Source organism: Ictalurus furcatus, chromosome 20, assembly GCF_023375685.1.
Source record: "Ictalurus furcatus strain D&B chromosome 20, Billie_1.0, whole genome shotgun sequence".
Lineage (NCBI taxonomy): Eukaryota > Metazoa > Chordata > Actinopteri > Siluriformes > Ictaluridae > Ictalurus > Ictalurus furcatus.
In genome coordinates, this window is record NC_071274.1 from 3,420,622 (window position 1) to 3,436,249 (window position 15,628).

The 15,628-nt window shown below is 42.6% G+C and overlaps 1 protein-coding gene across 5 annotated transcripts in view; it reads right to left on the reverse strand.

The window, feature by feature from the left end:
• The window catches only part of bbs9 (Bardet-Biedl syndrome 9), a 113,832-nt gene that overhangs the window by 70,710 nt on the left and 27,494 nt on the right, over positions 1-15,628 (reverse strand). For 4 of the 5 annotated variants that reach the window (XM_053650933.1, XM_053650932.1, XM_053650935.1 and 1 more), the window contains 5 exons: positions 11,166-11,270; positions 5,167-5,181; positions 2,947-3,087; positions 752-847; positions 368-540 (listed from right to left, as the gene is read on the reverse strand). In XM_053650933.1, the coding sequence (XP_053506908.1) occupies positions 368-540; positions 752-847; positions 2,947-3,087; positions 5,167-5,181; positions 11,166-11,270 (530 nt within the window). The remainder of the gene's footprint in view (positions 1-367; positions 541-751; positions 848-2,946; positions 3,088-5,166; positions 5,182-11,165; positions 11,271-15,628) is intronic. The other variant, XM_053650934.1, reaches the window with a different exon arrangement.

A 15,628-nucleotide genomic window follows, 5' to 3' on the forward strand; every position in this document is an offset into this window, starting at 1 on the left:
AGCTCTAAAACGCTGCTTCGGGAATAGCGACGGAGATTTCGGATGAATTAGTTCCACACACGAGTGTTTTAAGGACAAACACCAGATAAAAAGTATTGAAATAGCGGAAGCTCCACATGATTAATGGAAGTTGTTAGACAGCTGTGTCACTTTAAATTTCCTCTTGTTTGTTCAGTTCAGCATTGTGAGAGTTCATGACATCGACTTGTTTTGAAGAGGTTATCAGAAAGTGTCCAGTTTTTGGACGTAGACTGCAGTTTATTTGTCTTTAGTTAACACTTGTGCTTTCATATTTCCTCGTATAAAATATACTTTGGCTGAAATTGTCTCTCAGGAGTTAAAATTGTGTACGAACGTAACATCTCACCTCAAAGTGGTGGTCCACAGTCTCGAAGTATTCGGCTAGTGGGATCGGGCCGGAAAAGCTGTTGCGGAAATCTTTGACTCCGAGCTTGGCAAAATGCCGCTCGAAACGTTGCACTAATTCCTTGGCAACCAGCCAGATATCCTCAAAGCTTTCGCTCTGGATCCTGTAACGCTCTGCAGGAGGGCCACGCACACACACACACACACACACACACACACACACACACACACACACACACACACACACACACACAACAGGGCTATCATCCTTTGCCCAGCTCTCCACAACACCTGTAATTAACCCCTGCCAACGTAAAGCAGATCACAGGACTCTTTCTCCTGATGGATGTGTGTGAATGTGTGTGTGTGTGTGTGCGTCACTCACGGGATGTTTTGGAGGCCAGGACGGTGACCCGAGAGCCAGCGATAAACTGGAAAGCCAGGGCGCTACCCTCCTTATCCTCGGGCTTCCCTGAAAATTCTTAATTAAAATAAGCAAGAAAAACCAAGCAATGAATGAAAAGCAGTAAACAAAACAAACAAGCAAAATTTTTTAAAAAATATAATTAAAAAAAACGCAACGGGTTTTCTTTGCTAAGATTATTTTCCCCCTGTTTTTTTTGCTACACCTCTCTCTTTCATGCACACACGGTTCACAGATTGTCCTACTGTGTGGCAGGAGGGATGTCAGACAGAGATAGACACTCTTATCTCCCTACAGGACGCCAGTCAAGGTGAAGTGAGCACAATGGTGGTGCCCCTTATCTGCCCTCCTTCTTTCGGCCCCTGCTTTTATCTCCGAGTCCACGCGGCCCCCTGTCTGCCGCGCCAACGCTGTCCCCTCCATCACCCACGCACCACAACCAGATAACCCATCATACACAGCTGATAATGAGGGGGAGGACGACAGCAATTCTCCCGTCACCAAGGACACACGAGAGATGTTCTGATGTAGAAACTATAGCTAGTGAGACTGTACTGAAAATATACTGTAACTTTTTACATTTAGCTCAGACAGCACACAACTCAACAGTTGACGGTTGCGAACAAGGCTCAAGGTCCCAGCTTGATGGTGCTCAGGTTTGAACTCGCATTTGAACCTTCCGATCAGTATCCCGATGTCGTAACCGTCTGTCCATTTTAAAGGTGCTATATAATGTATGATTTGAACGATTAGATTTCGCATGAAACACATTAGGTCTGTGTATTTCTAATAAACCGCTGTCAAGTTTCTCTTATTTTCACGGAGACTTCCCGATAGTCAAGAATATACGTAAGCAATCCCGGACATTCTTTAAATAAAAAAAGAACAACAGTGTGATTTAATATTAGACCTAAACCAACTCAAAGCCTAATACTCACTCTTGCTATATAGTCAATGTGAACATTAACTTAAAATAAAAAAAAAAAAAAAAAGAGGATTAAAAAAAAAAGAAAGAAAAAAACCCCAGAACATTTCTTGGCATTGGATAAGCTTAAAAACATAGCCGTAATAGTATAGTATAGTTATAGGCTATGAAAGGCACAGTGATTACGTCTGGGAGAGTTTCTTTACTGAACTGAAGAAACCGCAGTAGTTTTCACACAGATTTCACATTTTCGCAATGTTGGTGCAAACTAAAAACCAAGAAAACACAGGAAAAAGCCAATTTTCACTATATAGCACCTTTAAAATAGGGTCTCATTATATAAGGAAGGACCGAAGGACACATTGAACAAGTAAACTCTTTTATACATACAGCTGTTCTTTTTGTTTAGGTTTTTTTTTTTTTTTCTTTTCGTCACTTGTGGAAAAAAACCTCTCTATATATGTGCATTTAATAAAATAAAACTCAATATATTTAATATGATGATTTGTCAAAAAAAAAAAAAAGAAACCGGTTCGTCTCAATGGAACATAGTACGCTCACGAATAACCATTTTTAAAAATATCAAATAACTGGCTATAAATTCTTGCCAGTGAAGCTCTTGGTCTGAATTTTGGACCATATTTAGTAAAAGCCATACCCAACATATCCATGATCAAACTCCTACCAATATAAAAGATTTCTAAACAATTTGTCGAAGTTCAATAAATACTGTACTTTGGCTTGTGTACTTGGTGACTAAACACTCCACCGAATGGTGGTATTAAACACTCTGTGTGTCAGCGTGGAGTTTCCGTGGGGGATGTAGCCCAGATGACTGTTTAGATTTCACTTGGCTGTGACCGTGTGGAAGTCAATACCAAAGCTGTTTCCTTCCACAGTGCAGCTCCTCGAAAAGCGATGATGGACATCACTCGTTTAAGGCTGTTGTACTAAACTAAAACAGGCCAACGTCACGGTCCTGTCCGGCATTCCAACACACTTCTAACACTCTCGTCGACTTCGCCTTGCCATTTGGAGAAGGAGATCTTTTGGGTTATTTTAACACTTTATTACCCGACATAGAGGACTTTGTTTAGAACAATATTTGTCCATAACACAAGACAGCACACGCTGACACACAGGCCTCTTATGTAGATGACCTTGGGATACACAGTAGGTTGTAAATGATGCAGGTAAGTAAGTAAGGTTGTGACTGTTTGTGATGGTGTACCTGGGAAGGCTTCGCTGAGGTTGATGGGAGGTTTGTTGGTGTCCACGGTGATCTTGTACTTGGCGTTCTTGGAGGCAGTGGTGGGGCAGCAAACCAGGCAGAGAGGCAGCACGAACTTGCACTGGGCTACTCGTGGAACTCCTGGCAGCGTAGACATACAACTTTTTACAAACAGGCCAAGCACAACGGCAAATGAAAGGCAATGAATAAGCCACGGAGATCTGGAGTTCCTAATCTGGAGGATCAAGAGGGTAGAAGAACTAAAAAGTAAGGAGATCAACGTGTCCATCCCTAAACTTTTGCTCACGTGAAAAACTTTCCCTCTGGTAAAAAAGAGGCTCAACTTCCTTGCTGCACTCTGAGCAAACATTTATCTTAAGTCTCCAGTCTTTTTAAAACAATTTTTGCCACAAACACTGCTGATTCTCAACTTCGAGTGACTCTGGTTCTGAGAAACTCCTGGCCAGTACCTGGTATTCCGTAGAGACCAGCAGCTCCCGCTCCCTACTGCTACCCTAATCCTGTCCTGTAACGTCTTGCCAGGTAAGCAGAGCTTCAACACGGCTCAGCTCATGTCACTTTCACCAAGATAATGAGGCAAGAACAAAGCCTTCCGGTGATGTGTGGGTACACCCACTTTGGACTGACTTAAAAAAGTCATGGAGACGTGTCAAACCAACTTAAAGCCATCTTTCAAGGGTGGTGGTAAGGCAAAGAGTTGATGACAACCCTAAAAAATGACATACTTTACCTAACCTTCTCATCTATCTTTCCATGGGAATGGAACTGGAGCCATCCCTGGAGTGATCTGACCTTGGGGTGATTTCAGAAAGCTTGTCGTCTCATTTCAAATCCTTGTAGAAATGAAACAATTTTCTGGAGTCTGAAGCTTTTTTGGGGTGGCACGTGTCGTTGCTAGAAACCGATGGGGCTAAAAGATATCTGATTTGCACCATCTATGCTGTTCCCAGATGGCCATGGCTGACCTGATCTATCCTTTAAAGCGTTGCCGTGTCTGCTGGGACCTCTACCACCACTTACAGGCCTGCGCGGACACTGCACCTTCCTCCAAATGTCATCTAAACACTGTTCTGTGTCACTGGGAGCAGACAAACTCTCATTTAATAGACACGAGGTCACCAAAAAAAGGTCACATTCCCATCATGAATGAGCCTCTGCTATCCTTGCTCGAATCAGACCACGCTAATAGAAGACGACGACGCCTTTATTTGTCACGTATACATTACAGCGCAGTGAAATTCTTTTCTTCACATATCCCAGCTTGTTAGGAATCTGGACTCAGAGCCCCAGTTGAATTGATTCAACTGATTGTTCGTGGGTAAAAGAAAGTTTACACGGTTCCGCGTCAGTAGAAAAGCAGCGGTAATCTATAAATTGTGAATTGTACCTAGAAGCTAGAAAACGATCATTTAGTCCCACTTTGACTTTAAATATGGAATATCAGCTTAAGGCAAGTATCACATACAAGTTGATTGTGTAGTCCTGAAAGATTATCCTTTTGTTTCAACTATGAGATGTGTTGTACTCTCCTTGGAACGCTTGGAAAAAAAAAAAATGATTCGAGTAGATACGCTTAACGTCAACTTGACTGTTTCTTAGAACTGGAGAATCATACGACAGCTCCGAGATGGGCTTATTTTCTTTTCACTAGATTTTTTTTTCTCAACTTGCCCAACAAAAACAACAATAACAACAATACTCAAAACAACAAATAGCCCGGACAAAAAAAAAAAAAAATCTGCTCGTCCCCAGGCTACTGACTTGTCGAACCCAGTGGAAGGGGTGTAAAATGAACTCAATCTTCAAAACCTACAAGTTGATTGAAAAACAATGTAAAAAGAGCTCGTAAAACTGATGCTGAGGCTTCCGCTGATTTAAAAAGAAGAAGAAGAAAAAAAAAAGATGTTTACATAGTGGTTTATGTGACAGTGAATGGGCTTTATGTGAATATGATGTGAAGTCTGTGTATGAATTTCTGGATGTGTGTTTTCTATACACATCTGTATATGCACAAGAGTAGCAGCGTGTGAAAGACCAAATGAAAGTATGGATGGATTTTAGTGTGTTAGAGAGAGAGAGCGAGAGAGAGAGAGAGAGAGAGAGAGAGAGAGAGAGAGAGAGAGAAAGAGCACTCCAGATATCATGTTTCAAACTAGCATAAACACTGCTCTAGTCCTTCCCGTCAGTGGCGGCACTCACCTGCAGGGTTCAGCTCTGTCATGGGCAGCGTAAAGAGAGAGAGAGACAAAGACAGAGAGATAGAGAGAGAGAGAGAGAGAGAGAGAGAGAGAGAGAGAGAGAGAAACAAAAGTAACTTTTACATTATGTTGCGCAGCTCGTTTTCCCAGCATGCCTCACACAGACCGACAAACTGACACACGCAATTGCTCCCAAGGTAAATCTGGTAGAAAACAACGTAACTAAACACATTACTGGAGATAACACATGCATGCAGACACACACACACACACACACACACATATGGACACGCTTGGCGTTTTGTTGCTGTTCGGAGTCAGGTTTTGGGAAGTGTATGAAAAAAAAAAAACCAAGTCTGTAATGAAAACGTTGAGCTCCAAAATGTTCCCCAATAAAACTAATACCTACGTCGGAGATCTTAAAGGAACACATAAGCCAAGCATGCTGTTAACCGACTTCTAATCATAGAAATTTATAGATTTATTGCATCTGTGAAGATGCACAGATTACATCTGTGAAGCATGCACACTTTTAGTGCAAGTTCCAACAATGGGAAATTATGTAAGATGTGTACTATCGATACGCAGTGAAGTACTAGAACGAGAGATGGCATTTTAACGTTTACAGCAAACAAACAAACAAACAAACAAACAAACAAATAAATAAATAATTGTGCCCTGCGATGGATTGGCACCCTGTCCAGGGTGTACCCCGCCTTGTGCCCGATGCTCCCTGGGATAGGCTCCAGGTTCCCCGTGAGCCTGAAGGAAGGATATGCGGTATAGAACATGGATGGATGGATGGATAAATAAATAAAGTCGGTGGTTGGTCTGGTGGAGGTAGTTCTGCTGCGGCTCAATGAAAGGAATACCTTGGGGAAAACTTGTCATTTCGATGCAAGACACCCTAAGAAATAGGGTAGACACTTCATGAAGTGAGACACAGCCAGCTCGTAATAAAACAAAAGGCTAAATCTTCGCCTCGCACACTTCCGTAAAAGAAAATTTTCTGGGAAAATATTCTGTCCCTTCGTATAGGACAAGTGGACGTTTGTACAAATGTGATGTCCGTGTAAGACCTGACCCGCTTCTGGAGTCTGCACAAAAGTCAAAAGGTGGAGGGAGAGGACTACTGCTCAGTGTTAATGCCTCACTTTTTCGCTCTGACAGGACGTCACTCCTCTTTAAAAAGCCTTTAACTTCTTAGGTTTCCTCTGCTCGGGGTCATAATAGCTGTCACGGCACTCAATACTCGCAGGCATGTCACACCTTCTGAAATAACACCTGAGATGAAGCTGGAACGGAGCTGAAACGTCTCCGAACTCCTCCAGGACCCGATTTGGCATGGCCGTCTACGAATACACACCTCCCGACGTGTGCTTCCCGATGTAACGGAAATTCTAACTACCCCCGGCAAGCCCTTGTGCCTCCCTGGAAGGGCCTCGCCTCTTTATTTATTCGCTAAAAGGGGAAAAACTGCCATTGCGTATACTGCTAGGCATTTTAAGTAGCGGCCACATCAGTCATTCGAACCACGCTTCTGAAAACACAAGACGTCTCTCGACAGCGTTACCTACAGTGCTGGCGAGTTTAGGTTTAAATCTGTCAACGCTGCCTAAGAAGTACATTTTTAACCTGGAAATAATCACAGATTAAAATTGCTTACAGCTGAAGGTCCTCTTACACTGATCTAGGATCAGATAATCCATGAGAAATCCTATAGTACATGTTTCAGATTACATAAATATGTTCTTACCCCCAAGGGTTTATCACTGGAGGGGACAAAGTTCCTTTTTTGGGGATTTGTTTGGGTTCACTGTCTGCATTAGACAGTTCTGAATCAAATACATTTGGGAGCTAAAGTATTTTATTTCATAGTTATTGAAAACTGCTACTAATAAAAATAAACTTGCAGTGTAACCTTATTACCAAAAAAAAAAAAAAAAAAAGTGTCTCATTTTCTCGCTGTTTTTTTAAGCTACCTTAACACCCTGCTGCCTAGGTGTTGGGTCCTGTGTAAAGTTTGTATGCGTCGTAGAACGCCTTTTGATGCTGCTTGTTGTGTAGCTCATGCTTCGTTAGAGCTGACAAAATCCCAACATCTGGCACTTGGCTCCATGCGCTTGTTGCTGCAGCCATAGCGGCAGGTTCGAGCTGACTTTAGAGCTAGCACTGAGATAATATTGCTGTGCAATAACAGGTTTCTATGGGTGATTCCTAAACGGTACGAGTGTGTACATTTACATTTAGGGCATTTGGCAGACGGCCCTTATCCAGAGCGACTTACAGATGTGCTTTGAAGTCTCTATCAATAAATTCATCGCGATACTGGTTTACTAGGTTTCGGATTAAGAATACCTTCAGTCTAAAAACTCTGTTACTATAGTAACAAAAGCACACGGACAACACGATTGATTTTTTTTTTAGGAAGAGGTAGGTCTTTAGATGTCCATTGAAGACCACCAGTGTCTCAGCTGTTTGGACATCTAGGGGAAGTGTATTCCACCACCTAGGTGCCAGAACGGAGAACATGATGTGTTCTCTGATGCATGCCTTGATTGTACCCTGAGAGATGGTGGGACCAGTCGAGCAGTGCTCGAGGATCGGAGGGAATGTGTTTTGAGGTAAGTGGATGGTAGAAAGCTGCATCGCGGCACCGAGCTTGACGTGGACACTACGGCTTGTGCAGTCTGTCACAACATCTACACAAGACAAGGCTTCTAAAAGTGTGTAAATCCCAGCTGAGTGGTTTTCTAAGTGGTCTTGACAGATGCTAATCCCTTTACTGATGTTTGTTTTTCTTTTTTTTTCTGGCCCGGGTTGTGTGGAGGGTGTTAAGAGTCATGCTGGCATGGTGACAGCAGGTGCTAATGTGACACAGGCAGCTGCCCTACGGACCGCTGTTTGAGTGTGAGTGACTGTGAAGTATGTGGTTTAAAACTTAAACCAGAGTAGTCTGGGAATGGACTGACTTGTGAATGGGTTTTTAGGTGTGTGTGTCTAGGTCATGTCTCCTTCACTGTTATTGACACACAGAAGACATGACTCCTTCACTGGGACTGATGATGAAAGGACACACCTTCTTCACTGGGACTGATGATGAAAGGACACACCTCCTTCATTGGGACTGATGATGAAAGGACATGCCTCCTTCATTGGTATTGACACAGAGGACATGCATCCCTTCACTGGGACTGATAATAAAAGGACACGCCTCCGTCACTGGGACTGACACAGAGGACACACCTCCCTTCAGTGGGACTGATAATAAAAGGACACACCTTCACCGGGAATAACACACAGGACACGCCTCCTTCACTGGGACTGATAATAAAAGGACACGCCTCCGTCACTGGGACTGACACAGAGGACACACCTCCCTTCACTGGGACTGATAATGAAAGGACATGCCTCCGTCACTGGGACTGATAAAGAAAGGACACGCCTCCTTCACTGGGACTGAAAATGAAAGGAAACGCCTTCTTCACTGGGACTGATGATGAAAGGACACACCTCCTTCATTGGGACTGATGATGAAAGGACATGCCTCCTTCATTGGTATTGACACAGAGGACATGCATCCCTTCACTGGGACTGATGATAAAAGGACACGCCTCAGTTACTGGGACTGACACAAGGGACACACCTCCCTTCAGTGGGACTGATAATAAAAGGACACACCTTCACCGGGAATAACACACAGGACACGCCTCCTTCACTGGGACTGATAATAAAAGGACACGCCTCCGTCACTGGGACTGACACAGAGGACACACCTCCCTTCACTGGGACTGATAATGAAAGGACATGCCTCCGTCACCGGGACTGATAAAGAAAGGACACGCCTCCTTCACTGGGACTGAAAATGAAAGGAAACGCCTTCTTCACTGGGACTGATAATGAAAGGACACACCTTTACTGGGAATAACACACAGGACACACCTTCACTGCGACTGATAAAGAAAAGACACGCCTCCTTCACGGACACAGATAAAGAAAAGACACACCTCCTTCACTGAGACGGAAAAAGAAAGGACACGCCTCCTTCACAGAGACTAAAAGAAAAGACACGCCTCCTTCACAGAGACTAAAAGAAAGGACACGCCTCCTTCACAGAGACTGCAAGATAATTATGAATTAAAAAAATATTAAATGCCGACAGACAGCACACTTGATCCTTTCAGGGTGATTAGATACACACACAGACGGAGCACGGAACTGATGTGTGTGTGTGTGTGTGTGTGTGTGTGTGTTCACTGTAAAACGTTTTATGTTCACTGTGACTGGGGTTTCCCCGCTCTGTAACAAGTCGGTGTTAAATGGCCAATGTGGCAGGATGTGTGTGTGTGAGAAAGAAAGAAGCGGGTTCCATTTGTGATCTAATATGTCAGCCTGAGCAGCCTGTGAAACAGACAGCCTTTCCACTCACTTATTTTTAGAGGGATAATCATAAAATGAAAAAGAGTCCAGATTTAAAGCTCGTTTAGGAAGCTTTCCATGAGCCTCTGCCAACCTATACGCCGTCCAAAGGAAACAACGGCACAAACGGCGGCCTTTTCACTTTTTCTCCGTGAAGACTTTTTCCCCCGAATCGAGCGAAATAATCGTAAAATACAGCGTGACATTTGCGCTGAAATAAAGAGGCTCGCTGAGGGACGAGGATAATGTCTTCCAGAGCGTGAACGCCGTCCGGATCCAGAAGCGTCCTCACACGCTCGCATGTTCGACGTTTCTCCGAAGGTTGATTTAGTATCGATTGTTGGATACGTTTTGGTCAGTAGAACTGGTAAAGCCATTCGGAATGGAGTCTTGAGGTTTATGAGTCAAATACAGAAAAGGTTCATATTTTGACCAGGCAATTGATCAGATGCATTAAATGTTTGATTTGTTTGTTTGTTTTTTTTAACTCTAAACTTAGACAAGTCTCACCTCACTGCAACACTAGGATCGAAAACAAATCTGGCGTTCACGTCACGTTAGAACTTACAGTTGGAAAACCCGTTCGTGACATTATAAACACGTCCCGAATAAAAATTCAATACGTCATATCAAACGTAATACATCAATAGTACATTAACAGTCTTTTAAACAGGTAGGATTTAGAGCGTTAAAAAAAAATCAAAAGGAAAAGATGTAAGAAATAAAACACTGGGGGGATGTGCAGTTGTAGGAAAATTATCAACAATGTGGTGATGTGATGTAGCCTGATGTGAAGCAGAATTACTGTTGATTATTTTCCTATAAGAGCAAGTCCCAAAGACTTTTATTCCTTTTATACAAGGACAACATGCTAAAACTAAGAATTTATTATAAATTAAAGAACACATACTTTTGATCCATTTGGACTTACATGTTGTTTAATGTCAATGAAACAAGCTCTCTTTTTCTCTCTTTAAGTCCGAACACTTTGATTTATTTATTTATTTATTTATTTATTTATTTATATGTACATATCTGACTGTTACGCAAAGCGCTGACACTGGAGACTCTTTACAAAAATGCTAAATAAACGTCTCCTCGTAGAAACAATTATGCGCATTTTTAAAAAATCTGTTCATGTGGTGCGACCACCGTGTAGCAAAATCCCCGTGTAAACTGTTACTATAGAAACGATAATGTATTAACCAGTCCCCCCAGTATATCGTGATTTTTGAGATCGTATTGTAGAAATTCTCGCAGGAACTTGTAATTTTTCAAAATCACCACAGATTTGGGCCGAGACGCGTCGTCAACGCGACAGATTTGGTGTTCAGCCAAAGCCCTCTTCGAAATAATTTCGTGCGACTGCGATTTCAGCAATTCAAATAGTTTTCCAAGAATTCAACAGCGCTGTGGGATATGCTAATCTTTTATTTAGCTACATTAGTGAAACTCAAACACCCAGAACTACTATAAACCTAGAACAGTCTACTGCTTAGGTAGAGAAAACTAACACAGGCATAATAACAGGTACACAAAGTACAGAATGGTATGAGTGTGTGTGAGTGTGTGCGTGTGTACCCGTGGGTGAACTGTAGGACACGGCCACGTCTCCTGTCAGGTCAGCTGGTGTGTAGTGGCCGTTCAGAAAAGCTGAGAACGCCACGACTACCTGAGAGCCGCTCCCTGCAAACACAAGCATTAATCTGAAGGTCAAATACAAAAACTGTGACTAAGGATGTGTCCAAGATGACAAAAGCAATACGTGAGTGACACAGGACTTACTTAAACCTCACAATGTTTTACGAGATGAAATTCCCTGAGATATTTTACTGCAGTGTTCTTACTGTATTCTTAAACACACGCACATACACAAAGGGAGTGAGAAACCCAATTGGAAAAACCTGAGTAAGTGTTGAACACATGACAAGCGAGTGTTATTGCATCATAAAATGTAAGAACCAATCAGGTTCTAATATGCAAATGCTGGATTAACTGGTGGTGTTTCTTATTTGCATATTCAGAGAAGTATATTTCCTTCTGCGCTTTTTTGTTTTGTTTTGTTTAACGGACCACCTTAAGCAATTTATGAATTAATATAGAACAAATAGAAACTGTTTTACCAAAAATGATTAAATGTATTAACAAGTTTTTTGTTAATATAGACAAAAAATATAATAATATTTTGACCAGAAAATATTCAGTGTACACTATTAATTAATTAATATAGAAAATAAATAACAATAGAATTTTTTTTTGTGGAACTGTACAAAGTTTTATACATTTTTAAGAACATATTTTCATGAATGTATCTAATTTCTTTCTTGATGATTTTTTGGATATCCCAACCCTTCATTTTCTCCCAAATTGTTTAGTCTTGGTCATCGTACGACAGCTATTAACCTGGGAGGATCAACAAGTACTCCCTCCATGACGTGTGAAGCCAGCCAAACACGTCTTTTCATACCGCGGCGTGGCATGACAGACTCTGCGTTCAGTGCTATCTGCCCTCTTCCGCATACGTACTGTAGCTCTGATTGACAAGGAAGTGAGATATGATGTCATCCCTGCCACGCGCAGAGCACGGCCAATGTGCTTAGAACTTGACGTTTGGTGACTATCGATATAAGCGTTTAAGTGACGTGTTAAACATGATGGTTTAAACCCAGGATCTCATGAACATCGTAACAGGAAGAGAAAGACGGGGAGGAGAGTTTGCGATTTCAAGCATGCACTACGCCATGAGTAGTGAGGTGTAAATAAGATGGTGATAAAGGAGAAGAAGACTGGATGTACTGTCTGTTTTATATAAGAAAGTGTGCCTCTGTTCAAATTTCTCACTCGCACGAGGGCCCCGCCCCGCCCGGTGGGCGTCAGCTCATGAGTTAACGAGCCACGTGTTAGGTTCCAGCACAGGTGAGCGAGCTGCAGCTATGTCCCGGGATTCCTGAGAACCGCCGAGAGATTAAGTGCTCTACCAGCCTGCGCTTTACTCTTTTCTTCTTCTCAGCCCTCCATTCCTTTCTCACCCTTAAGGCAAGACAATACAAGTACAAACCAAAATTTTGTTCGCATCGATCTATTTATGGATTATTTACTAATATCTATACCATTCCTTTTCTTAAAATGTAGCAATAAAAAAATAAAACTCAACAATAAATCACTGTTATCATTGTTTGGTTTTTTTCCCCCACTGGTAACCACCTCGTTATCTGAAACGTAGCACGTGAAAGAAGGCGGAAGGCCCCGCCCACTTGGCATGATCACGTCACGTCACATTCCTGAGAAGCTTCTTTCATGATAAATGTGTCACTCTAACTGCCATGATATACAATTTCCTTTTTAAGCCTTTTAACCCACAATTACTAGAGTGGAAACACGTCAAACCACATCATTTGTGCGGAAGATTTGTGCTCAAGAGTTCATCGGATACAGAGACGTCTTAATTTTTTCCCCTTAATATGGTGAGATATTTCTCTCTCGCTCTACATTTTCATGCATCTCGGGCCTTGAGACCAGTTTGTCATCCTGACGTCTCTCTGTTTTTCCCTCCACCACCACCCTCTTTCAATCTGTCTGCAAGGGCAAGTGTTTAACCTCTCCATACCAGGGACCATGGACAAACACACGACTCCTCCAACTCCAACAACACCCACGCTTCACTCCCACACCATTAGCGGCGGCTAGAAAAGGAAAGCGCAACAAGACGGAGAAAGGAGGAAGAAATAACTCTGGATCTCGGAGTGCCTTCAGGGGTTCTGAGTAAACTACAGGGCATCTCGGGCGACCTCTCTTGATCCTGGGCGACCTGGCCGGCCGTCCCTTGGGACGCGCTCTTGAGAGGGGTCATGGCCGAGCTGACACACACTTCACGCTCACGCACAAAGCGAGCACTTAAGGAAGGCATTCCCTAGTGCACTTCTTTGTCGGGGTGGATTTGACGTTCTGGGTTTTGCGTTTAGGATTATGTGTGTGGGGGGTCGCTTTTTTTTCTTTTTTTTTTTGCTGAAGGGGAAACGCCGACCTCTGACCCACGGGGTGTGTAAAAGCAGTGTCTACATGCCCCCTGAGCACTTAGGATCAGTTTAGACTGGTGTCTCGTGATGTAGTGAAGGGTCAGGCATAAATAGAGCGGGGTCAAAATCGCGAGTAACTTAATAAGGCATCCAAATAGCCAACGGATTTATCCTGAAGTGATCATTTCACAGATTAGCTTTCGCTTCAAACCATAAGAACACTAATAAGCTTGAGCTGTATATATATTACAGGGATGCTTCGATACCATTCAGATTGAATACGTGTACAAGGTTACCTTTTACCCGTTACCCTTATCTATAAGCTAGAGTGTTCCAAAACAATGACAAAACTCACATGAATACTTAATAGTGCCTTATATCTACCAATCTATCATCCCTGTGTATACACGCATTTTGAGATTGAGAATTCAACCAATTTAATTCCCTTTTTTGGTTATATTCAAGCTGTTTTTGACTGCACTATGAAAACAAATCAGCTCCGTTCATTTTTTTTTCTTTTCTTTTCCCTGTCGAGCTTAATTAAAACATCAATAATACCTGGATTCTCAGCTAAAGCTCCACTCGGCTCCTGTAAGTCCTGCACGAAACGTTCTGGCATCCGGGATTGAGTTTAGTTTGAGTTTAGATTAAGCGGCTTGACAGTTTGGAGGGCTGTGTGTCACGATTTAGGCACCTGGGTTCAAAAAACAGCTTTCAAACATTCAGAAGGAGAAGAAAAAAAAAGAAAAAAAAACATCGAATATGACAACACCTGAAACACTGGTACTATTAGACCTGCCAATCTAGGGAGGCCTGGCATGAAGCTTCTAAAAAAGCCTCTCGGTCAGTTTGCACGGCACCAAAAAAAACAAAAACACCACCCTGATAGCTTTATAAACTGGATTCCTTGTTTTTTAGCTCCAGTGCAAAACTATAGAAGCAGAAATCTCAGACACGTCTGAGCTGATCGAACATAACCCGTTCCTTTAGAGGTTAATCAACGTGATTTGTTTAGGAAAGAAAATATCTGTAGTCGCCGAGCAGAAACGTGAACTCGTGAGCGTTACACACTGAAACGCTGCGTTGTTACTGAATTTATTGAATGGTTACACCCTTAGTATAGCTGAAAGCGAGAAAGTAGGAATAAAAGAACACGAGAGAGTGGAAACAAAGGAGCCTGTGTGTGTGTGTATCATAAGGAATCGTAGCATCTATGAGTCACATGAGCTGGAATAACAATACAAAAAAAAAAGAAAAAAACGAAATCATCTTAGGGCGTTTTCACAGTTGGCCCTAATTCTCCATATATACCCGTGATCGATTCTGGACTCGTTTGCTGGAGGGTGTCGTCATCATCGTAGTCATCATCGTCATAGGAAATTCTTTCCGATCCCACAGAACGATTGTGTAATTTTACAAGTCACTCTCGCAAACTCAGAAGACAATAGGGTTTTTACGGACGTCCTCATGGAGACCCCGCAAGGTCGAAACTGTCCGATATTCCTGACATTTGTCTATACAAAGATACAGTAAGATGTCGACCCCAAAAACCTTTTCCTATATGTACTCATCGACCGTTTTGGCTCACACATCTTCAAACCAAAAGGTGTTTCTCGAAGACCCCGTTGACTTTAAACGCTGACACACGGGATGAAGAAATCGACGAAGGAAAGACTCGCTCGGAAGTTCAGAACAAGAGACGAGGGAGTTAACCTTCTCCGTCTCTTCAATTGGCGGAAGTGAAATTTAAATCGAGCTGGCGCTGTTCGCCAGGAGTCACGGCACGAGCGAGCCGGTACGCTTGCCTTAACGTTTGAGATAAAGATCAAGAGGCATGAAAGGCGGCCTGTTCGGATTAACGCCTCGAGGACTTATCCGGTGTGTGTTTGCAAACGGATGAATGGTATGTGTGTGCCGAGCAATTCTCACACCTTGGGTATATATATATGTATAAAAAGTCTGAGGATAAAGCGTGAAGATAAGAAGGAATATGAAGAGTGGCAGCCAAAAGAAGCCTCTGAATTGTCA